This window comes from Arachis ipaensis, chromosome B06, assembly GCF_000816755.2.
Source record: "Arachis ipaensis cultivar K30076 chromosome B06, Araip1.1, whole genome shotgun sequence".
Taxonomy (NCBI): Eukaryota; Viridiplantae; Streptophyta; class Magnoliopsida; order Fabales; family Fabaceae; genus Arachis; species Arachis ipaensis.
Genome location: NC_029790.2, coordinates 114398826 through 114422517, shown reverse-complemented (window position 1 = coordinate 114422517; position 23692 = coordinate 114398826). Strand labels below are relative to the sequence as shown.

Genomic DNA, 23692 nt, shown 5'->3' with positions numbered 1-23692 from the left:
AAAAATATAGAACCATATTAATAGTGTGTACCTATATAGTATATGTGAGTGTATTGTGTAAGTGTATAGTGTATGAATATAATACCTAAAATTAAAGGCTATCCAATCCACTTTACAAAAAAAAAATTGACCGAAATATTTTATAATTAAAAAATATAGTAAAGTAGGTCTTATTATGTTGTTTTTAAAAATAAAAGAATATGACTACTAGATTACATATTTATTGATGTCTAAATTTAAGGAAATTTGTTAAACTTAATTATCACGATAATATGACATAATTCAATTATTGAATTAATAAAATTTATTACATATAAAAAATTATTTAATGATATAATTTAAGCAAACTTAGTATAATTAAATTATTTATTTATTATGAAATATTAATATTAAAACTAATTTAAGTTAAATAAATAATTAACTCACTCATCCCCAAAAATAAATATTAGAAAATTGCCTTACATAGATAACAACCCACTAATCAATCTTTAATTGGAACTTAAATCCGCGCAATATTGTGGCCGTGATTGGAACAACATGAACTCTTTTTTATCTGGATTTTAAACACGCGAAAAGTTCATGTCCACATTCTTGTGCTGAACCATTAATCCATTTGAATTTTCTTTTTTTCTTTTTCCTTTTTCATGCACTTTGACAAATAAATGCAACCTTATCCAGAGGGTCCATCATCCATGATTCAACCATTTTGTGAGGTCATGCGTGTAGCAATTTTTTCACCATATCCTTTTTGTTGTTTCCATATATGCATGTGTGTATATGCATTTTTCTTCTTTTTTTTTTTTTCTTTTCTTTTTCTCTTTTTTACAATTTTGGTGTGTTCTGAAGCTTCCCAATTTGGCATTGGCAACAACAACAGAAAGCAAAATTTGGAACTGGGCATGACATGAAGGTAGCATGTTTCTGCACCCCAGATATTAATTATGTTTATTTTGGTACCCAAAGACCAAAATTTGGTTCAAAAGAAGCACTTTTCTATCTCCAAAGGTGCTCCAATTTCAAGCATCTCAAGCAAGTTCATGGAAGAATAATCCGTTATGGCCTCACACATGATCAATTACTCATTAGGAACCTCATTCAAATTTCTTCCTCTTATGGCAAATTGAACTATGCCAAATTGGTTTTTGAGCAACTCATTTCCCCAGATACCTTCACTTGGAATGTGATGATTAGAGCATACACTAGGTTTGGTTCCCCTGAAAAAGCTCTTATTTTGTTCACTATTATGGTGTCAAAGGGCATTGAACTTGACAAGTTCACATACCCTTTTGTGATTAATGCTTGCATTGCTTCTTCAGCGACTGATTTTGGAAAAGTTGTGCAAGCTTTAGCAATCAAAATGGGGTTTTGGAATGACACCTATGTGCAGAACACTATGATGAATCTTTACTTCAAATGTGAGGATGCTGATAATGGACACAAGGTGTTCGATAAAATGCGCGTGCAGGAGGTTGTTTCTTGGACCACGGCGATTGGAGGTCTAGTTGCTTGCGGACGACTCGAGGCTGCTCGGAGATTGTTTGAGGAAATGCCTTCTAAGAATGTTGTTTCGTGGACGGCGATGATTGATGGGTATGTGAGACACCAGCAGCCAATGGAGGCCTTTGACTTGTTTGAAAGAATGCGACTTGATGGTGTGCAGCCCAACGAGTTCACCCTTGTGAGCTTGATCAAGGCTTGTGCTGAAATGGGTAGCCTCAAATTGGGTAAATGGATTCATGATTATGCTTTCAACAATGACTTCAAACTTGATCCTTTCTTGGGTACTGCTCTTATAGACATGTACAGCAAATGTGGCAGTTTAGATGATGCAAGGCAAGTTTTCGATACCATGGAGGCTAAGAACTTAGCCACGTGGAACACAATGATCACTAGCTTGGGTGTGCATGGATTGAGGAATGAAGCATTGGAACTTTTTGAGGAAATGTTGAATAATAAGTCAAATGAAGTTCCTGATGCTATCACATTTGTTGGTGTTCTGAATGCATGCCTTCAATTGAATGATCTTGAACAAGGTCAGAAGTATTTCAATCTCATGACACAACATTATGGTATAACACCTTTGTTGGAGCATTATGCATGCATGGTTCAACTCTATAGAAATGCTAATGTGCTGGATGATATTTACACATTGGATAAGACAATATCGGTGGAGAAAACAAACAACTATGTTGCAGAGTTTCTCCAAGAGAACAAGATCATTGGTGTTGATGACATAGAGGAACTCCTGCAGAAGCATTACAGGTACTTGAATTGCTTAGAAGAACAAGTTGTAGATAATTTCTCCTCAAGTTCTTCACCTTAATTCCCAAGCTTCAAGTAGCTTAACAAGTACATATGGTTTATGAATTTTTACTCTTCGGATATGCATAGGAGTACCAGAGAAAATATATTCTAATTTAACAATTTTTTAAGATAGGAAAATGAAATGCTAGATTATAGAATTCTGTATCATCACTTTTAGCTTTGTGAATAATGTATTTGTATTACACCGTGTATTTAAAATTGAATAAATAAAATAAATACTCTTTTGGTCTCTTATTTTTATTTTCATGAAGGGCAAGTGGACAACTTGATTTTCAACAAAAAATTAAATGAATGTAAGAACTATATACTCCGATGGTCTTTTTGTCAAGCCACTTTGCCCAAATAATTTGGCTCATCTAACGTGAAAAACTCGGTAAAATAATAAATTCAGGAATTAATCGCTATTAAATATATAATTTTTTTTTCAACCAATTTGGTTGATCAAGTGGTCAGCTCATTCGTCAGACCCTTAAATGGAGATTAGATCTGCAACGGATTAGTCCTTAACATGTCGGTTAGGAGATACCATGGAAAACTAAAAAAATATATATATAATTTGTTTTTTATTTTTTTTACAGTATCTCTTAGTTTGGGGTTAAGAGGCATTTGATAAAATTTGTAATTTTTATTATATACACAGTTGGATTGAATTTGTCACTATTAAATTAACTTTGCGTGGCCCAATTTCAAACGTAGTTTATCTGCTAACAAGAGTATAGGTTGTGGTATCCAGACTCTAGTAAACAGAAAACAATAATAGAATAGATTTTTTCTCTAGGAGAACTCTTCTCTCTAGGTAGGAGAGTACACTAAGAACTTAAGGTTCTTTCTATCCAGCTCATCATAATCACATAAATCCTCTACATTGTCATAAAAAATTCTACTTATCTATCATTATTGTCCCATCTAATATTAACAAATTTTCATAAACTGAAGCAACCACTACTCCGTTCACTTCAAACCATTGTCCCAACTAACTCATTATAGTTCACTTCAAATAGAATAGTTACTCTCTTCTACAATACAAGATGTCAAGTTTCGAAAAGGAAACAATAGAGGGTAAAACCATCACACTGGAGAACAGAGAGTAGCACAAATTTAAGACTGATTGTATTAACTTGGTTGGGAAGATTATCTCGAACAAGGAGCTCTCATTCAAGACCATTAAAAACACATTGCTTGGAATATGGGGCAATCTAGAAGGCATATCAATTTCTGCAGTCGAAAGAAATAAGATTCTAGTTAGCATCAAAGATATGGGAAAAGGGCTACAAATACTAAATGGAGGACCTTGGAGCATCAGGGGACAAATTCTCAATCTTCAAATATGGTCCCAAGGGATATATGTGCATGAAGTAGCACATGATTACTTGAAGTTCTGGGTTCAGATCCACGGACTCCCGCAGAAGTATATTAATGCAGACACAGCAAGAGACATTGGTAACAGAATAGGAATTGTAGCAGAAGTGGAAGATCCTAGGATGGAAGAGGTATTAGAGAGGACCTTTCTCAGGGTTAAAGTGGCAATTGATGTATCCAAACCTCTCCCTACTGGGTTTTGGATGGACAGAAATAACTTACCAAATCTATGGATTGAATTCAAATATGAAAGGTTACAAGACTGTTACTGCCTGAACTGTGGGATCATAGATCACAGCAAGAAGGAGTGCAAGAATCCAACAGCAATGGCTTGTTGGAATCCAAGAGAGCCAAAATACTCAATAGGTCTAGGGGTGGCGCAGGCTAGACGGCTGAAACCGAGGGTGGAAAGAGGTAGCAAAGGAACAAGCTCTACATGACTGAATGAGATGGAAGCAGCGCATGAAGCTCACGACCTGGAAAGCGAGGATGGCTTACCACAGCGAGCAAAAGAAAGCAGAGCTAGAAGTGAACAGGAAAAAGGAAGGTGCATGAAAAGTGCTGCTGAAAAGAAAGCTCTAGAAGTTGCAGATGGAGACAGTCAGAGAGCAGAAGAACATGTAAAAAATATCCCTGAATCTTCGCTGAACATAGTGGTATGCGAAATCATGATCTTCAACAATGGCGCCAATGGCTTGGTGCTCTCAAACGTGAATCACACTTTGTCACAATTCCGCACAACTAACCAGCAAGTGCACTGGGTCGTCCAAGTAATAAACCTTACGTGAGTAAGAGTCGATCCCATGGAGATTGTCGGCTTGAAGCAAGCTATGGTCACCTTGTAAATCTCAATCAGGCGGATTCAGATAGTTATGGAGATTTGATAATTAAAACATAATTGAAATATAAACTAGGATAGAGATACTTATGTAATTCATTGGTGAGAATTTCAGATAAGCGTATAGAGATGCCTTTCGTTCCCCTGAACCTCTGCTTTCCTGCTGTCTTCATCCAATCATTCCTACTCCTTTTCATGGCAAGCTTTATATAGGGCATCACTGTTGTCAATGGCTACATCCCATCCTCTCTGTGAAAATGGTCCAATGCGCTGTCACTGCATGGCTAATCATCTGTCGGTTCTCGATCATACTGGAATAGGATTTACTATCCTTTTGTATTAATTCATGAGGAACAGCAGAGCTCCACACCTTAATCTATGGAGTGTAAAAACTCTACCGTTGAAAATACATAAGTGATAAGGTCCAAGCATGGCCGAATGGCCAGCACCTTAAACGTGATCAAAGGATCAAAAGATAATCCAAAGATAAAACTAAAGATGTAAATACAATAGTAAAAAGTCCTATTTATACTAAACTAGTTACTAGGGTTTACAGAAATGAGTAAATGATGCAGAAATCCACTTCTGGGACCCACTTGGTGTGTGCTTGGGCTGAGCATTGAGCTTTACACATGTAGAGGCTTCTCTTGGAGTTGAACGCCAGTTTGTAACCTGTTTCTGGCGTTCAACTCCACTTTGCAACCTGTTTCTGGCGTTTAACTCCAGAATGCAGCATGGAACTGGCGTTGAATGCCAGTTTGCGTCATTTAAACTCGGAAAAAGTATGGACTATTATATATTGCTGGAAAGCCCTGGATGTCTACTTTCCAACGCAATTAAGAGTGCGCTATTTGAAGTTCTGTAACTCCAGAAAATCCACTTTGAGTGCAGGGAGGTCAGAATCCAACAGCATCTGCAGTCCTTCTTCAACCTCTGAATCTGATTTTTGCTCAAGTCCCTCAATTTCGGCAAGAAAATACCTGAAATCATAGATAAACACACAAACTCATAGTAAATTCCAGAAATGTGATTTTTATTTAAAAACTAATAAAAATATACTAAAAACTAACTAAATCATACTAAAAACTATGTAAAAACAATGCCAAAAAGCGTATAAATTATCCGCTCATCACAACACCAAACTTAAATTGTTGCCTTCTTGTTCTTTTGTTTTTAAAACAGTTTTCATTTAAGAGAGGTGATGGATTCATAGGACATTCATAGCTTTAAGACATAAACACTTAAACACAAATGATCATATAGTAAAGACACAAACATAAATAAAACATAAAGCATGGAAACCGAAAACAGAAAACAAATAGACAAGGAGATTAAGGAATGAGTCCACCTCAGTGAGGGTGGCGTCTTCCTCTTCTTGAAGGACCAATGGTGCTTTTGAGCTCCTCTATGTCTCTTCCTTGTCTTTGTTGCTCCTCCCTCATAGCTCTTTGATCTTCTCTAATTTCATGGAGAATGATGGAGTGCTCTTGATGTTCCACCCTTAATTGTCCCATGTTGGAACTTAATTCTCCTAGGGAGGTGTTGATTTGCTCCCAATAATTCTGTGGAGGAAAGTGCATCCCTTGAGGCATCTCAGGAATTTCATGGTGGGGGGTTTCCTCATGCTCTTGTTGAGGTCCATGATCTCTTGTTTGCTCCATCCTTTTCTTAGTGATGGACTTATCCTCTTCAATGAGGATGTCTCTGGCCTTAGGTGCCATAAATGGTTATGGAAAAAAAAGTAATGCTTTTACCACACCAAACTTAGAAGGTTTGCTCGTCCTCGAGCAAAAGAAGAAAGAAAGGACGAGAAGAAGAAGAGATGGAGGAGATGGAGGTGTGTGAATGGTTTGGCCACTGGGGGTTTAAGGTGGTTATGATGTGTGAAAAGGAAGGAGTGATGGTTTGAATTTGAGGGGGTGGGTGTAGGTGGGTGTATGATGGTTTTGGAGAGGAATTGGAGGTGATTGGTGGAGGTTATTTTAGGGAAGAGAGTTATGAAAATGTGTGAAGAGGAGAGAAGAAGTGGTGGGGATCCTGTGGGGTCCACAGATCAAGTGGGGTCAAGGACTTAACATCCCTGCTCCAATTAGGCGTGTAAAATGCCCTTGCTGTGCAATCCTGGCGTTTAACGCCAGACTGTTGCCTGTTTCTGGCGTTAAACGCCAGCTTGGTGCCTGTTTCTGGCGTTAAACGCCAGATAGATGCTTGTTTCTGGCGTTTAAACGCCAGACTGCTCTCCTCCAGGGTGTGCTATTTTTTTCTGCTGTTTTTTATTTTGTTTTTTATTTTTCAGTAGTTTTTGTGACTCCACATGATCATCAACCTAATAAAACACGAAATAACAATAGAAGATAAATAAATATAATTAGATAACATTGGGTTGCCTCCCAATAAGCGCTTCTTTAATGTCAATAGCTTGACAGTGAGCTCTTATGGAGCCTCACAGATGTTCAGAGCATTGTTGGAACCTTCCAACACCAAACTTAGAGTTTGAATGTGGGGGTTCAACACCAAACTTAGAGTTTGGTTGTGGCTTCCCAACACTAAACTTAGAGTTTGACTTTGGGAGCTTTGGTTGACTCTGCATGGTTACAGAAGGAGATCCTTGAGTTTTAAACACAAGGTTGTTCTTATTCAGTTAAAGGATCAATTCTCCTCTATCCACATCAATCACAGCTCTTGCTGTGGCTAGGAAGGGTCTTCCAAGGATGATGGATTCATCCTCATCCTTTCCAGTGTCTTGGATTATGAAATCAGCAGGGATGTAAAGGCCTTTAACCTTTACTAGCACGTCCTCTACTTGTCCATAAGCCTGTTTTCTTGAGTTGTCTGCCATCTCTAATGAGATTCTGGCAGCTTGCACCTCAAAGATTCCCAGTTTCTCCATTATAGAGAGTGGCATGAGGTTTATCCCTGATCCAAGGTCATATAGAGCGTTCTCAAAGGTCATGGTGCCTATGGTACAAGGTATTAAGAACTTTTCAGGATCCTGTTTCTTCTGAGGCAATGTCAGTTGATCCAGATCACTCAGTTCATTGATGAGCAAAGGAGGTTCATCTTCTCAAGTCTCATTACCAAATAACTTGGCATTCAGCTTCATGATTGCACCAATGTACTTGGCAACTTGCTCTTCAGTAACATCCTCATTCTCTTTAGAAGAAGAATACTCATCAGAGCTCATGAAGGGTAGAAGGAGGTTCAATGGAATCTCTATGGTCTCTAGATGACCCTCAGATTCCTTTGGTTCCTCAGAGGGAAACTCCTTATTGATCACTGGACATCCCAGGAGGTCTTCCTTACTGGGATTCACGTCCTCTCCCTCCCTTGTAGGTTCGGCCATGATGGTTAAATCAATGGCCTTGCACTATCTTTTTGGATTCTCTTCTGTATTGTTTGGGAGAGTACTAGGAGGAGTTTCAGTGACTCTTTTACTCAGCTGGCCCACTTGTGCCTCCAAATTCCTAATGGAGGACCGTGTTTCATTCATGAAACTTACAGTGGCCTTAGATAGATCAGAGACTATATTTGCTAAGCTAGATGGATTCTGCTCAGAACTCTCTGTCTGTTACTGAGTGGATGATGGAAAAGGCTTGCTATTGCTAAACCTGTTTCTTCCACCATTATTAAAGCCTTGTTGAGGCTTTTGTTGATCCTTCCATGAGAAATTTGGATGATTTCTCCATGAGGGATTATAGGTATTTCTATAGGATTCACCCATGTAATTCACCTCTGCTATTGCAGGGTTCTCAGGATCATAAGCTTCTCCTTCAGAAGATGCCTCTATAGTACTGTTGGATGATTCCTTCAATCCATTCAGACTCTGAGAGATCATATTGACTTGCTGAGTCAATATTTTATTCTGAGCCAATATGGCATTCAGAGTATCAATTTCAAGAACTCCCTTCCTCATAGGCGTCCCATTATTCACAGGATTCCTTTCAGAAGTGTACATGAACTGGTTATTTGCAACCATGTTAATGAGTTCTTGAGCTTCTGCAGGCGTTTTCTTTAGGTGAATGGATCCACCTGCAGAACGGTCCAGTGACATCTTTGATAGCTCAGACAGACTATCATAGAATATATCCAGGATGGTCCATTCTGAAAGCATGTCAGAAGGACATTTTTTGGTCAGTTACTTGTATCTCTCCCAAGCTTCATAGAGGGATTCACCTTCTTTCTGTTTGAAGGTTTGAACATCCATTCTAAGCTTACTAAGCTTTTGAGGAGGAAAGAACTTGGCTAAGAAAGCCGTGACCAGCTTATCCCAAGAGTTCAGGCTATCCTTAGGTTGAGAGTCCAACCATATTCTAGCTCTGTCTCTTACAGCAAATGGGAAAAGCATAAGCCTGTAGACCTCGGGATCAACCCCATTGGTCTTAACAGTATCACAGGTCTTGCAAGAATTCAGTTAAGAACTGAAAAGGATCTTCAGATTGAAGTCCATGAAACTTGCAGTTCTGTTGCATCAGAGAAACTAATTGAGGTTTAAGCTCAAAGTTGTTTGCTCCAATGGCAGGAATTGAGATGCTTCTTCCATGTAAATTGGAATTTGGTGCAGCAAAGTCACCAAGCATCTTCCTTGCATTGTTATTATTTTCAGCCATGTTTCCTTCTTTTTCAAAAATTTCTGTCAGATTTTCTCCAGAGAGTTGTGCTTTAGCTTCCTTTAGCTTCCTCTTCAGAGTCCTTTCAGGTTCAGGATCAGCCTCAACAAGAATGCTCTTATCCTTGTTCCTGCTCATATGAAAAAGAAGAAAATAGAAAAGAAAATATGGAATCCTCTATGTCACAGTATAGAGATTCCTTATGCAAGTATAAGAAGAGAAGAATGTAAGAAGGAGAAGAGGTAAAATTTGAACACGGAGAGGAAGATGGGGTTCAAATTTTAGGTGGAAGAGAAGTGTTAGTAGATAAATAAATAAATAGAAGGAGATGAGAGAGAGGGAATTTCGAAAATTAACTAAATTAAAAAAATAAAATTTAAAGTTAAATTTCGAAAATTAAAATTGAAATCAAATTAAATTAAAAATTAAAACAATTAGTTAAAAAAAGGGAATTTTGAAAAAGAGGGAAGGAATTTTCGAAAATTAGAGAGAGAGAATTAGTTAGGCAGTTTTGAAAAAGATAAGAATCAATCAAAAAGTTAAGTGGTTAATTGAAAAAGATTTGAAAATCAAATTTGAAAAGATAAGAAGTTAGAAAAGATTTTGAAATTGATTTTGAAAAAGATGTGATTGAAATTTATTTTGAAAAAGATTTGAAAAAGAAAATTTAAAAAGATTTGATTTTGAAAATTAAAGTTGATTACTTGACTAACAAGAAACTAAAAGATATGATTTTAAAATTTAAAGATTGAACCTTTCTTAATAGGCAAGTAACAACTTGAAAAATTTTTGAATCAATCACATTAATTGTTAGTAAAGATTTTGAAATTATGAAACAAAATAAGAAAAAGATTTTTGAGAATCAAATTGAAATTTTCGAAAAAATAAAAGAAAAAATGAAAAAGATTTGATTTTTGAAAAAATTTTGAAAAAGATAGAATTTTTAAATTGAAAATTTGATTTGACTCATAAGAAACAACTAAATTTTAAAAAGTTTTGAAAAAGTCAACTCAAATTTTCGAAAATTTATGAGTGAAAAAGGGAAAGATATTTTTTTTTATTTTTGAATTTTTAATGATGAAAGAGAAAAACATCAAAAAGACTTAATGCATGAAAATTTTGGATCAAAACAAGAAAAATATGCAAGAACACTTTGAATGTCAAGATGAACACCAAGAACACTTTGAAGATCAAGACTTATTTTTGAAAATTTTTAAGAAAAGAAAAACATGCAAGACACCAAACTTAAAAATTTTTTTATTCTTTAGACACTAATAATTCAAGAATGCATATGAAAAACAAGAAGAAACACCAAACAAGAAATTTTAAAGATCAAACAAGAAGACTTACCAAGAACAACTTGAAGATCATGAAGAACACCATGCATGAGTTTTCGAAAAATGCAAGAAAGAGATAAACATGCAATTGACACCAAACTTAAAAATTGACTCTATACTCAAACAAGAAACACAAAAATATTTTTGATTTTATGATTTTATTATTTTTTTTGTATATTTTTTCGAAAATTTAATTGGAAAAAGAAAAATAAGGATTTTAAAATTTTTAATAGGAATTCCAGGAATCTTGCACTGTTAGTCTAAAGCTCCAGTCCAGGAATTAGACATGGCTTACTAGCCAGTCAAGCTTTCAGTGAAAGCTCCGGTCCAAAACACTAGACATGGCCAATGGCCAGCCAAGCTTCAGCAGATACAAATCAGACATAAAATAGCTGATACTTTATCCAACTTTATATGCTGATAAGTGGAAGCCTCGGTCCGAATGAATTAGACATGGCTTTACAGCCAGTCAGGCTTCAACGTGCTTCATGAAACTCTAGAATTCATTCTTAAAAATTTTGAATAAAAAATATATTTTTTTGATTTTTTCGAAAATAAGAATAAAAAAAATAAAAAGGTTAAAATTAAAATAAAGTTACCTAATCTGAGCAACAAGATGAACTGTCAGTTGTCCAAACTCGAACAATCCCCGGCAACGGCGCCAAAAACTTGGTATGCGAAATCGTGATCTTCAACAATGGTGCCAATGGCTTGGTGCTCTCAAACGTGAATCACACTTTGTCACAATTCCGCACAACTAACCAGCAAGTGCACTGGGTCGTCCAAGTAATAAACCTTACGTGAGTAAGGGTCGATCCCATGGAGATTGTCGGCTTGAAGCAAGCTATGGTCACCTTGTAAATCTCAGTCAGGCGGATTCAGATAGTTATGGAGATTTGATAATTAAAACATAATTGAAATATAAACTAGGATAGAGATACTTATGTAATTCATTGGTGAGAATTTTAGATAAGCGTATAGAGATGCCTTTCGTTCCCCTGAACCTCTGCTTTCTTGCTGTCTTCATCCAATCATTCCTACTCCTTTCTATGGCAAGCTTTATGTAGGGCATCACCGTTGTCAATGGCTATATCCCATCCTCTTTGTGAAAATGGTCCAATGCGATATCACTGCATGGCTAATCATCTGTCAGTTCTCGATCATATTGGAATAGGATTTACTATCCTTTTGCGTCTGTCACTATGCCCAGCACTCACGAGTTTGAAACTCGTCACAGCCATCCCTTCCCAGATCCTACTCGGAATACCACAGACAAGGTTTAGACTTTCCAGATCTCAAGAATGGCCATCCATGGGTTCTAACTTATACCATGAAGATTCTAATATCTCGGACTCGGTCCTCTGTATTAGATATCTAAGAGATACTCATTCTAGCTTGTTTGCATGTAGAACGGAAGTGTTTGTCAGGCACGCGTTCATAGGTGAGAATGATGATGGGCGTCACATAATCATCACATTCATCATGTTCTTGGGTGCAAATGGATATCTTAGAGAAGGAATAAGCTAGAATTGAATAGAAAAGCAGTAGTACTTTGTATTAATTTATGAGGAACAGCAGAGCTCCACACCTTAATCTATGGAGTATAGAAACTCTACAGTTGAAAATACATAAGTGATAAGGTCCAGGCATGGCCGAATGGCCAGCCCCCTAAACGTGATCAAAGGATCAAAAGATAATCCAAAGATAAAACTAAAGATGTAAATACAATAGTAAAAAGTCCTATTTATGCTAAACTAGTTACTAGAGTTTACAGAAATGAGTAAATGATGCAGAAATCCACTTCTGGGACCCACTTGGTGTGTGCTTGGGCTGAGCATTGAGCTTTACACGTGTAGAGGCTTCTCTTGGAGTTGAACGCCAGTTTGTAACCTGTTTCTGGCGTTTAACTCCACTTTGCAACCTGTTTCTGGCGTTTAACTCCAGAATGCAGCATGGAACTGGCATTGAACGCCAGTTTGCATTGTCTAAACTCGGGCAAAGTATGGACTATTATATATTTCTGGAAAGCCCTGGATGTCTACTTCCCAACGCATTTGAGAGCGTGCCATTTGGAGTTCTGTAGCTCTAGCAAATCCACTTTGAGTGCAGGAAGGTCAGAATCCAATAGCATCTGCAGTCCTTCTTCAACCTCTGAATCTGATTTTTGCTCAAGTCCCTCAATTTCATCCAGAATCACAGAAAAATACACAAACTCATAGTAAAGTCCAAAAATGTGAATTTTAATTAAAAACTAATAAAAATATACTAAAAACTAATTAAATTATACTGAAAACTGTGTAAAAACAATGCCAAAAAGCGTATAAATTATCCGCTCATCACATAGGTATAGAGAGAGAAGGAAATAATGACAAAGCTGGTAGGAAATTAAAAATGATTACTAGGGTTTTTGAGGAACAAAAAAGGATAAATAGGAAGGGAAGAGAATGGGGTAGACCAAGCAGAACACCTATTAGAGCTGAATTGAAGGAGGATTGGGCTAAATCTCTACTAAAGCCCAATGTGGAGAATCATCAAAAAAATGATAGGCTAGTTGAAAAGGAAGGGAATAGGTCTATTGGGAAATTTTTGAAAGATCATTTGAGCAATAAATCTGCAGAAATTATGGGGAGGAGTTTAGAGGCCCATATTAATTTTACAACCCATCAAAATATTATAAGCAAAGACACGAAAATCTGCTTAGAACATAAGGAAGAAAATAACGAGATGCTACAAAGTAACAAACAGATTTATAAGACACTTGATGGTGATACTTATTTTGTGGAGCTGGTGGATGACGATGAAAATCAAACTACAAGCAATGACAAGGCGATCACAATAGCAAAAGATTACAAAATGGAGTTGGCTCAGAGAATGCAAAATCATCTAAGGCTGAAGAGAAGAAGAAATGAAGATCACTTGCAAATGGAAGATATATATGAAAAAGAAGAAACAATGCTGCACTCTCAGAATGTGTCAAAAAGGAAGAAGTGCTTAAACGAAGAATGGACAGCGACTAGCTATCAGCAGTTACAGGGGAGAAGTCATATTTTGAAATACTCAATGGCTGAGGAGGCGGGCCTTATCATGCCCCCAACTCAGCCATGAGTATTATTAGTTGGAATTGTCGTGGAGTGGCGGCCTCTGCGACAGTTTCGGAGTTACATAGTCTGTGTAAACAGATTAAGCCCGCCATAGTGTTTCTTATAGAGACTAGAGCTAAGGAAAAAACTATTACTAGGCTGAAAAAAAGGTTACATTTTGAAAATGCTTTTTGTGTAGAATCCTGGGGTTTGTCCAGAGGGCTATGTCTCTTTTGGAATGAAATATATAAAGTTGATGTTTATTTTTGGTGTGACAATTATATTAAAGCTCGAATTGAGGATAAAAATGAAAACTCATGGATAGGTAGTTTTGTGTATGGAAACCCGAATTATAACAGGAGAAAAGATCAATGGAGGGGCATTACAGCTGGAAACAACAATGAAGGAGTCCCTCGTCTCTTTATCAGAGACTTTAATGACATTTGAAGTCAGGAAGAAAAAGTTGGACTACACCTGAAACTGTAGAACCAAATACGAGAATTCAGAAAGTTTGTGGATTCTAACTCTTTGATGGACCTTGATCTAAAGGGAGGAAAATTTACCTAGTTCAGCAATCCAAGGAATGAATTTGTGACAAGAGAAAAAATGAATAGGGCATTGGCGAACTGGAAATGGATGTTTATGTATCAAAATGCATCATTATCGTTAATGCCAGCTGTTAGTTCAGATCATTATCCTCTTATTTTGGATGTGATTCCAGTTCATAGGGTAGAAAAACACTTCAAGTTTGAAGCCTATTGGGCTGACCACAAAGATTGTTTTAATGTGGTCAAGAGGGGTTGGTGTAAGGAAGAGCAAAATGGCGATGAATGGGACAAAATCAGCAAAAAGATCAACAATTGCAAGGAGGAATTAAAGAAGTGGAGTAAAATTACCTTTAAAAGAGCCGATAGAGAGATCCAGAGAATGAAAAAGGAATTGAAAAGACTACAGGATTTGGACTTCACAGAGGAGAACCAAAGAATGATACAACTTCTGAAGGAGAACATAGCAACATTATGGAAACAAGAGGAGAAGTTTTAGGGACAGCGGTCTAGATTAAAATGGCTGAGATGGGGGGACAAAAATACGGCTTTCTTCCATTCCATCACTATTCACAGAAGAAAAAGAAACAGAATAGAAAGGCTGAAGAATGCCTCTGGTCAATGGTTAAATAACACAAACGAGATTATGGAGCATATTGAAGAATATTTTCAAAAACTATTTGCTTCTTCTACTAGACATGGATTTGAAAGCACAATTAATAAGATTCCACAGCAAGTTACAGAGGAGATTAACAAAGAACTGCTCATGGACATTACGGATGAAGAGGTAAGAAAGGAAGTGTTTAGTATAGGTAGCCTTAAAGCTCCAGGACCTGATGGATTGAACGGGTTATTCTACCAAAAGCATTGTGTTGAGTTAAGAAATTAACTAAATTAATTAGTGATGACAAATATTATTTTTTGGACAAAATAAATAATTAGTGTTAAGTGTTAATAATTATATGTTGCTAATTATTTATTATATGTTGCAGGCCAAAAGAACTGAATCAGAGGCTTGCTAATCTGGTTTTTCGCATAGCACAGAGGCTGTTGATGAAGTCAATCTCCTTCATGTTTTACTGATTGTAATGTACTTTTCTAAGCTTATCTTTCTGTAATTTCTTGAGAGAAAAGGCATTGTGAGAAAGCTTGAGAAAAAGTCATGAGTGAAAAAAGGCTGAGAGATACACTTGAGAGAAAAGCCTAGAGTTATTTTCTGATTTCTTTAGGTTGATTAAGTGTCTTGTATCTAGTATCTGAATCGTATCCCTTTCTTAGTTGGGTTAGCACTAAGAGGTATAGTTAGGTATTAGCATAGCCAATGTCAAGTTAGGTTAGAACTTGAGTGTGAAAGGATTGGGTCAATCCTATGTTATTGGTGTATGTAATACTGTTTACTATAGTGAAATTCTTCCACAGTTGTGGAGGAGACTGGATGTAGGTTGCATAGCACAAGGCAACCGAACCAGGATACATGCTGGTGTTAGCTTTTCTCTTCTCTGCTGTGTTCTGTTTTCTGATATTCATGAGACAAAAATAAATTGTCTCATAAATTTCCGCTGCTAAGTTACAACAGAATCAGAATTGCAAATCTGTTTTAAAAAGGGTAACAACAGTAATTAAAAGGAAGGCATAGATTCAACCCCCCTTCTCTAAGCCTACCACAACCTTCAATTGGTATCAGGAGCTAAGGTCTCAAGAATCAAGCTTAACCGCTTGGAGCAAAGATCCAATGGCGAACAATCTGGGCACAACCACAATTGCCTACACCCTCACTGAAGGCCAGTCAAACAACCGGCCACCTTTCTTTAACGGAAAGAACTACTCCTACTGGAAAGAAAGGATAAGGATCTTCATCCAATCCATTGACTACAACTTATGGAAGATCGTTGTGAGTGGTCCCAAGATCCCAACAAAAACAAGTGCTGATGGAGTGGTGACTCCGAAAGAAGAAGCTGAATGGAATGAAGATGATAAGAAGAAGATAGAGCTGAACGCTAAAGCAATCAACCTTCTTCACTGTGCTATCAGCTTTGAAGAGTACCGGAAGGTGTCTAGATGCAAGACAGCCAAAGAAATCTGGGAAAAACTCCAGGTTACACACGAAGGCACTAAACAAGTCAAAGAAACGAGGATTGATATGCTGCGAAAAGAGTATGAGATGTTTAGCGTGAAGGATGGAGAAAGCATTGATGAAGCATTTGAGAGATTCTCAATCATAATCAACAACCTTGATGCTATGGGTACAAACTATGCAGAACAAACCTTGGTGAGAAAACTCCTTAGAAGCCTCACAAAAGAATGGGAAAATACTGCCACTGTCCTAACCGAGAGTAACAACATAAGTCCCATAACCTATGATGAGTTGAGAGGAAAACTCCTTGCCTATGAAGCCACACACACAAACACAGACTCAAAGAAAAAGGGAATAGCCCTCAAGTCACAAATAGAACCAAAAGAGAGTGAGTCTAGTGATGGTATTTCAGATGACAAACTTTTGTTTTTTGCTAGGAGATTTAGAAGGATGATGAAAAGCAAGAGCAAATACAAGGGTTCAAGTTCAAAGGAACACAAGATCGACTTGAGCAAAGTGACGTGCCATCACTGCAAGGAGGCTGGACACTTCAAGCTAAACTGTCCAAAGCTTAAAAAGGAGGACAAAGGAAAGAAGGAAAGGAAGAGAGTACTCATGACAGCTTGGGAGGATCTTGAGAACGACTCAAATGAAGAAGAAGAATCTGAAGGAGATGACAAAGACTGCTTCATGGCTGGAAACAACAATCTTGATGAGGTAAACTATTATGATTTGACCATTGAGGACTTGCATGTTATTATTGATGATCTCACTTTAAACACATCAAAACTGCTTGATAAATACAATAAATGCAGATCTGAAAGAGATGTGTTAAGAGCTGAAAATGTTCATGGCTGGAAACAATAATCTTGATGAGGTAAATTATTATGATTTGACCATTGAGGACTTGCATGTTATTATTGATGATCTCACTTTAAACACATCAAAACTGCTTGATAAATACAATGAATGCAGATCTGAAAGAAATGTGTTAAGAGCTGAAAATGAATTTTTAAAAGAAAAAGTGAAGGAAACTGAATGTGCTTTGGACATCATTGAAGAAAACAGATTTCTAAAATCTGAACTTGAAAAATTAAAAGGAAAGCATATTGTGGATCCTTCACATGAGTTAATTGCTGAAAATAAAAGATTAAATGATATGGTTAAAAGGCTGAATAGTGACTTAGCAAAATTTGCTCAAGGTTCTAGCAACTTGGACAAATTACTTGCAAGTCAAAGACCATTGTTTGAAAAATCTGGTTTAGGCTACATAGCCAAGGAAGATGTTGTTTCTAACACTTCCTCTATAAAATTTGTGGCCTCTTCATCAAATACCAAAACCATACCAAACAAATCTGGTATTGAAAATGCTCCAACATTTGAAGAAAAATTTGATGAAGTATACACAAGTGAAACTGACCCTTCACCAAAAACTGAACCGAGTTCAAACCGGCCAGGCTTGGGTTATATTTCGAAAAATGAGGCTGCTTTCAAGAAACCAACCTTTTACAACAAAACCTCATTTTCGAAAGGCAAAAATATTCAAAAAAATTCTGGTGAAAATGCCTTTGCAAAGAAGAAAAACTTTACTAAAAATCAATTTGTCAAAAGAAATGCATCTCCTCCAAGAACCAGAAAATTTCAAAGCTTTAATCATTTCACTTAGATTACTTGCACATCTTTGGATGCAAATGTTTTGTTTTAAATAACAAAGAAAATTTGGGAAAATTTGATCCAAAGGCTTATGAGTGTTTGTTTGTTGGATATTCCACAACTAGTAAAGCATATAGGGTTTATCATCAAGATGCTAAAATTATTGAAGAGTCCATACATGTTACATTCTGTGATACTAACTTGGTGCAAAGCATTTTGGAAGATGGTGATGCAGGAAATCAAGCTCAAAATGAGGATGAAACTGCTCAGAATCATGGAAAAGAAAATTCTGGACAATCTGAACCAGAAACAGCAAACGCTGAAAATTCAAGAGACAATTCCGTTTTGTCTCATGAATCTGAAGGAAATTCTGCAGACAGCAGCACACAGAATCCCTTGGTGACTGAATCTGCCTCCAAGTCCACCAGACCTCGTGAATGGAGATTCTTGAAGAATTATCCGGAGGAATTTGTCATTGGGGACGTCTCTCATGGAGTGCAAACTAGGTCTTCCACTAGAAAGGCAAATGAAGGTTCAAACATTGCCCTTCTTTCACAAATAGAGCCTCAAAACGTCAAGGAAGCCCTTAGTGACCCCTCTTGGGTTAAGGCTATGGAGGATGAGCTTCTTGAGTTTGAAAAGAACCAAGTGTGGACGTTGGTTCCAAGGCCAAATGGAAAGAAAGTGACCGGCACCAAGTGGATATTCCGAAACAAGTTGGGAGAAGATGGTAGCATTGCAAGGAACAATGCAAGGCTGGTGGCACAAGGATATGACCAAGAAGAAGGAATCGACTTTGATGAATCCTTTGCCCCTGTTGCCCGAATGGAAGCCATAAGACTTCTCTTAGCTTATGCTGCATTTTGTGGTTTTAAATTATACCAAATGGATGTGAAATGTGCATTTTCAATTTGTTAAATCAGAGGAGCAATTGGCAGATATTTTTACAAAACCATTAGCTGAGGATAGATTCTGCATGCTTAGGACTAGCTTAGGAATTTTGAGCTATGATTCACTGTTTGAAAATTGCTAATGAGTTTGTTGAAGTTGTTGTCTCATAGGTTCGAATGAGAAATTTTGGGCAGAAGAAGAACCATCACTCTGAATTTTATCTTCTGGGCTCTGAACTTTCTTGGATTAGGGTTCTGAACTTTCTTTTTCAAGAACACTCTTAACTTGCTGCGATTGCAAACCTATTCATGTATTGTACATTCTTTTTACATTTCTCATCATTATCATTTCAATTTTTGAAAAAAAAAAAAAAAAACTGCAACTTCTGCTTTAATTGTGCTAATGCCTTGTTTGAGAATTCTATTTTGCAGGTTCTGTTTTGTTTTATTTCTCCCACCTTGATAACAAAAGGGGAGAAAAATGCATATATGAGGCTTGACAAGACATAAGACTTACCGAGATTATTGGATATTAGTTTTGTTTAGTCTTGTGTTTGGTAACTGACTTGGGTTTATGAATTGAAATCTGTTTGACTTGTTTGTGAACTGAACTTGGCTTACTTGTTTGTGAACTAAACTTGGATGACTTTAAGTCTTTTGAACTTTATGTTGTGCTGGTGAATTGTTTGTTACATGCTGCCATAGTTTGCAATATGTGCTTGTATGGATTATTAGACTTTTGTGCAACCATAGAATTCTAGATAAGCATGTATATACATTAGATTGTTGTGTTGGCATTATTGTCTGTATCCTCAGGTTAAGCGACATTCAGTGAAACAGCAAAAGGGACCCACTCATTCAGAGAGAGTGGTATTGGATGATGATGATGATGACTTTATCCCTGAGGAATCTCCTCCTCCTTCCACTGAGGGTACTTCCATCTTTACTGGCCAGAAATATGCCCTGCTGAATGTTGTCAAGGGTGTTGTTCAGGAGTTTGTCTCTCAATCAAATCACTTGATTGTATGAACAAGGAGCAAAGGAAGCTAGCAAGCAAGCGCGAAAATTTCCTCCGTAAGTCAAGAGATAGAGTGGCTGTGTTCATGACTTTCATTGATAACCTTCAAAAGGATGAAGACCCTGCCACTGATGCTGATGAAGAAGTTGATTCAAAGGGAAATGGTTCGGATGCCTAAGAATTGTTTCATGATGCTGCTGCTGTCTGCTCATTTTGTCTGATGAATTCTGTTTATTTTGCTACTATTGAACTGTTTTGTTCTCTTGGATGACTGTAATAACTTTGGATAACATTGCACCTTTGTTAATTCATTAGGACTGTGCACTAACTCTCTTCTGCAGGTTATAAGGTGCTGTTTTTGTTGATCTTGCATATTATCCACCCTTGATGACAAAAGGGGGAGTAATAGCAATAGGATAATAGCAATAGGATAATAGGATGGTAAATGTGTCCTAGGAATTTTTTGGCATTGCTGCAGCTACTAGTACTTCTTTTGGGATTTTTGTCTGTTTGCTGCATTAAAAATTGCTTTCACATGTTGAATCTTTGTGCTGCTGATATTAGCTTGATGTTGGGCTGATTATGTGATGCTGTTTGTGTGATATCCCTTAGGCAAAATAAATGTGTGTAGCTCTTTATTGTGCTCTCTTTAAGTACAATGTAAAACAGGAACAAAGAGGAAAGCATAAATTCAGGGGGAGCTAATCTTGAAAAGGAAAGGGGGAGCAACATAAAAGCAAATGACAAAAATCAAAGGGAGTTTCTAAACCTTACTCAAATTCATTTCTTTTTGATTATTGCTTAAATCATGTTTGTCATCAAGGGGGAGATTGTTGAGTTAAGAAATTAACTAAATTATCCAGTTTTGCACTCTAGGACTAAACATATTGAAGTGAAATTTCACTCAATAAGAGAACATGTCCAAAAAGGGGATATTAGCATTCAATTTGTTAAATCAGAGGAGCAATTGGCAGATATTTTTACAAAACCATTAGCTGAGGATAGATTCTGCATGCTTAGGACTAGCTTAGGAATTTTGAGCTATGATTCACTGTTTGAAAATTGCTAATGAGTTTGTTGAAGTTGTTGTCTCATAGGTTCGAATGAGAAATTTTGGGCAGAAGAAGAACCATCACTCTGAATTTTATCTTCTGGGCTCTGAACTTTCTTGGAATAGGGTTCTGAACTTTCTTTTTCAAGAACACTCTTAACTTGCTGCGATTGCAAACCTATTCATGTATTGTACATTCTTTTTACATTTCTCATCATTATCTTTTAATTTTTTAAAAAAAAAAAAAAAAACTGCAACTTCTGCTTTAATTGTGCTAATGCCTTGTTTGAGAATTCTATTTTGCAGGTTCTGTTTTGTTTTATTTCTCCCACCTTGATAACAAAAGGGGAGAAAAATGCATATATGAGGCTTGACAAGACATAAGATTTACCGAGATTATTGGATATTAGTTTTGTTTAGTCTTGTGTTTGGTAACTGACTTGGGTTTATGAAATGAAATCTGTTTGACTTGTTTGTGAACTGAACTTGGCTTACTTGTTTGTGAACTAAACTTGGATGACTTTAAGTCTTTTGAACTTTATGTTGTGCTGGTGAATTGTTTGTTACATGCTGCCATAGTTTGCAATATGTGCTTGTATGGATTATTAGACTTTTGTGCAACCATGGAATTCTAGATAAGCATGTATATACATTAGTTTGTTGTGTTGGCATTATTGTCTGTATCCTCAGGTTAAGCGACATTCAGTGAAACAGCAAAAGGGACCCACTCATTCAGAGAGAGTGGTATTGGATGATGATGATGATGACTTTATCCCTGAGGAATCTCCTCCTCCTTCCACTGAGGGTACTTCCATCTTTACTGGCCAGAAATATGCCCTGCTGAATGTTATCAAGGGTGTTGTTCAGGAGTTTGTCTCTCAATCAAATCACTTGATTGTATGAACAAGGAGCAAAGGAAGCTAGCAAGCAAGCGCGAAAATTTCCTCCGTAAGTCAAGAGATAGAGTGGCTGTGTTCATGACTTTCATTGATAACCTTCAAAAGGATGAAGACCCTGCCACTGATGCTGATGAAGAAGTTGATTCAAAGGGAAATGGTTCGGATGCCTAAGAATTGTTTCATGATGCTGCTGCTGTCTGCTCATTTTGTCTGATGAATTCTGTTTATTTTGCTACTATTGAACTGTTTTGTTCTCTTGGATGACTGTAATAACTTTGGATAACATTGCACCTTTGTTAATTCATTAGGACTGTGCACTAACTCTCTTCTGCAGGTTATAAGGTGCTGTTTTTGTTGATCTTGCATATTATCCGCCCTTGATGACAAAAGGGGGAGTAATAGCAATAGGATAATAGGGATATCAATAGGAGAATAGGGAATGGTGAAATTGTCCTATGAATTTTTATTGAATTTTTATTGGCATTGCTACAGCTACTATTATTCCATTTGCTACTATTATTCTTTTGGGATTTTTTGTCTGATTACTGCATTAAAACTTGTTTTCACATGTTGAATTTTTTGTTGCTGGTATTAGCTTGATGTTGGGATGATTATGTTGTGTTGTTTGTTTGATATCCCTTAGACAAGATAAATGTGTGTAGCTCTTTATTGTGCTCTCTTTAAGTACAATGTAAAACAGGAACAACGAGGAATTTGGGATTTTTTGCTACATTAATTCTTGATTTCACATGCTGAATCATTTTGCTGATGATATTAGCTTGATATTGGGCTGATTATGTGATGTTGCTTATTTGATATCCCTTAGCCAAGATAAATGTATTTAGCTCTTTATTGTGCTCTCTTTAAGAACAAAAAAAAAATAGGAACAAAGATGAAAGCATAAACTCAGGGAGAGCTAATCTTGAAAAGGAAAGGGGGAGCAACATAAAAGCAAATGACAAAAATCAAAGGGAGTTTCTAAACCTTACTCAAATTCATTTGGGAGCAACCATTGAAAAGGAAAGGGGGAGCAACACAAAACCAAGTGATGTCACTCAAAGGGAAGTCTCTCAACTTTATCCAATTTCAATTCCTTTGATCAAATTCTTAAATCATGTTTGTCATCAAGGGGGAGATTGTTGAGTTAAGAAATTAACTAAATTAATTAGTGATGACAAACACTGTTTACTATAGTGAAATTCTTCCACAGTTGTGGAGGAGACTGGATGTAGGTTGCATAGCACAAGGCAACCGAACCAGGATACATGCTGGTGTTAGCTTTTCTCTTCTCTGCTGTGTTCTATTTTCTGATATTCATGAGACAAAAATAAATTGTCTCATAAATTTCCGCTGCTAAGTTACAACAGAATCAGAATTGCAAATCTGTTTTAAAAAGGGTAACAACAGTAATTAAAAGGAAGGCATAGATTCAACCCCCCTTCTCTAAGCCTACCACAACCTTCACATTGGGAGGTAATTAGTAAGAAAGTTTGTGCAGTAGTAAGAGCTTTTTTTAGTAGCGGACATATACCAGAAGAGATAAACGAGACCACAGTGGTTCTTATCCCGAAAACAAAGAATCCAGAAAGTTTAAATGAGCTTAGGCCAATTAGCTGCTGCAATTTCATCTATAAAATAATCTCAAGAATAATTATGCTAAGACTGAAGAAGTGGTTGGAAGCTATTGTCTCGCCAACACAGAGCGCGTTTGTGGGAGGAAGGCTCATTCAGGATAACGTTGTTATTGTTCAAGAAGTTTACCATAGCCTGAATAGGAAAGGAAAGGGAGGGTCGAATAGCTTGGCAATCAAACTAGACATGAATAAAGCATATGATAGGCTAGAGTGAGATTTTCTGGAAAAGGTTCTTTTGGCTTTTGGATTCCAAGCAAGATGGGTAAAGTTAGTAATGGAATGTGTTAGAGGAGCAAACTATAGGTTTAAAATTAATGGAAAGCTGTCAAGGAAGATAAAGCCTCAACGATGTCTTCGGCAGGGTGACCCGCTCTCGCCTTAC

The 23692-nt window shown here is 36.8% G+C and overlaps 3 protein-coding genes across 3 annotated transcripts; all 3 read left to right on the top strand.

Annotated features, from left to right (window-relative positions):
• On the top strand, positions 536-2559 carry LOC107604912 (pentatricopeptide repeat-containing protein At3g26630, chloroplastic-like). The gene has a single exon (XM_016306626.2). It carries the CDS (start codon positions 905-907, stop codon positions 2321-2323), a length of 1419 nt encoding a protein of 472 aa, XP_016162112.1. The 5' UTR covers positions 536-904; the 3' UTR covers positions 2324-2559.
• On the top strand, positions 4103-14895 carry LOC110263493. Its single transcript, XM_021104831.1, has 2 exons — positions 4103-4334; positions 12807-14895. The coding sequence occupies exons 1-2, from the start codon at positions 4134-4136 to the stop codon at positions 13569-13571; spliced, it is 966 nt and encodes a 321-aa protein (XP_020960490.1). The 5' UTR covers positions 4103-4133; the 3' UTR covers positions 13572-14895.
• On the top strand, positions 14153-14590 carry LOC110263815. Its single transcript, XM_021105630.1, has one exon. The coding sequence runs from the start codon at positions 14153-14155 to the stop codon at positions 14588-14590; it is 438 nt and encodes a 145-aa protein (XP_020961289.1).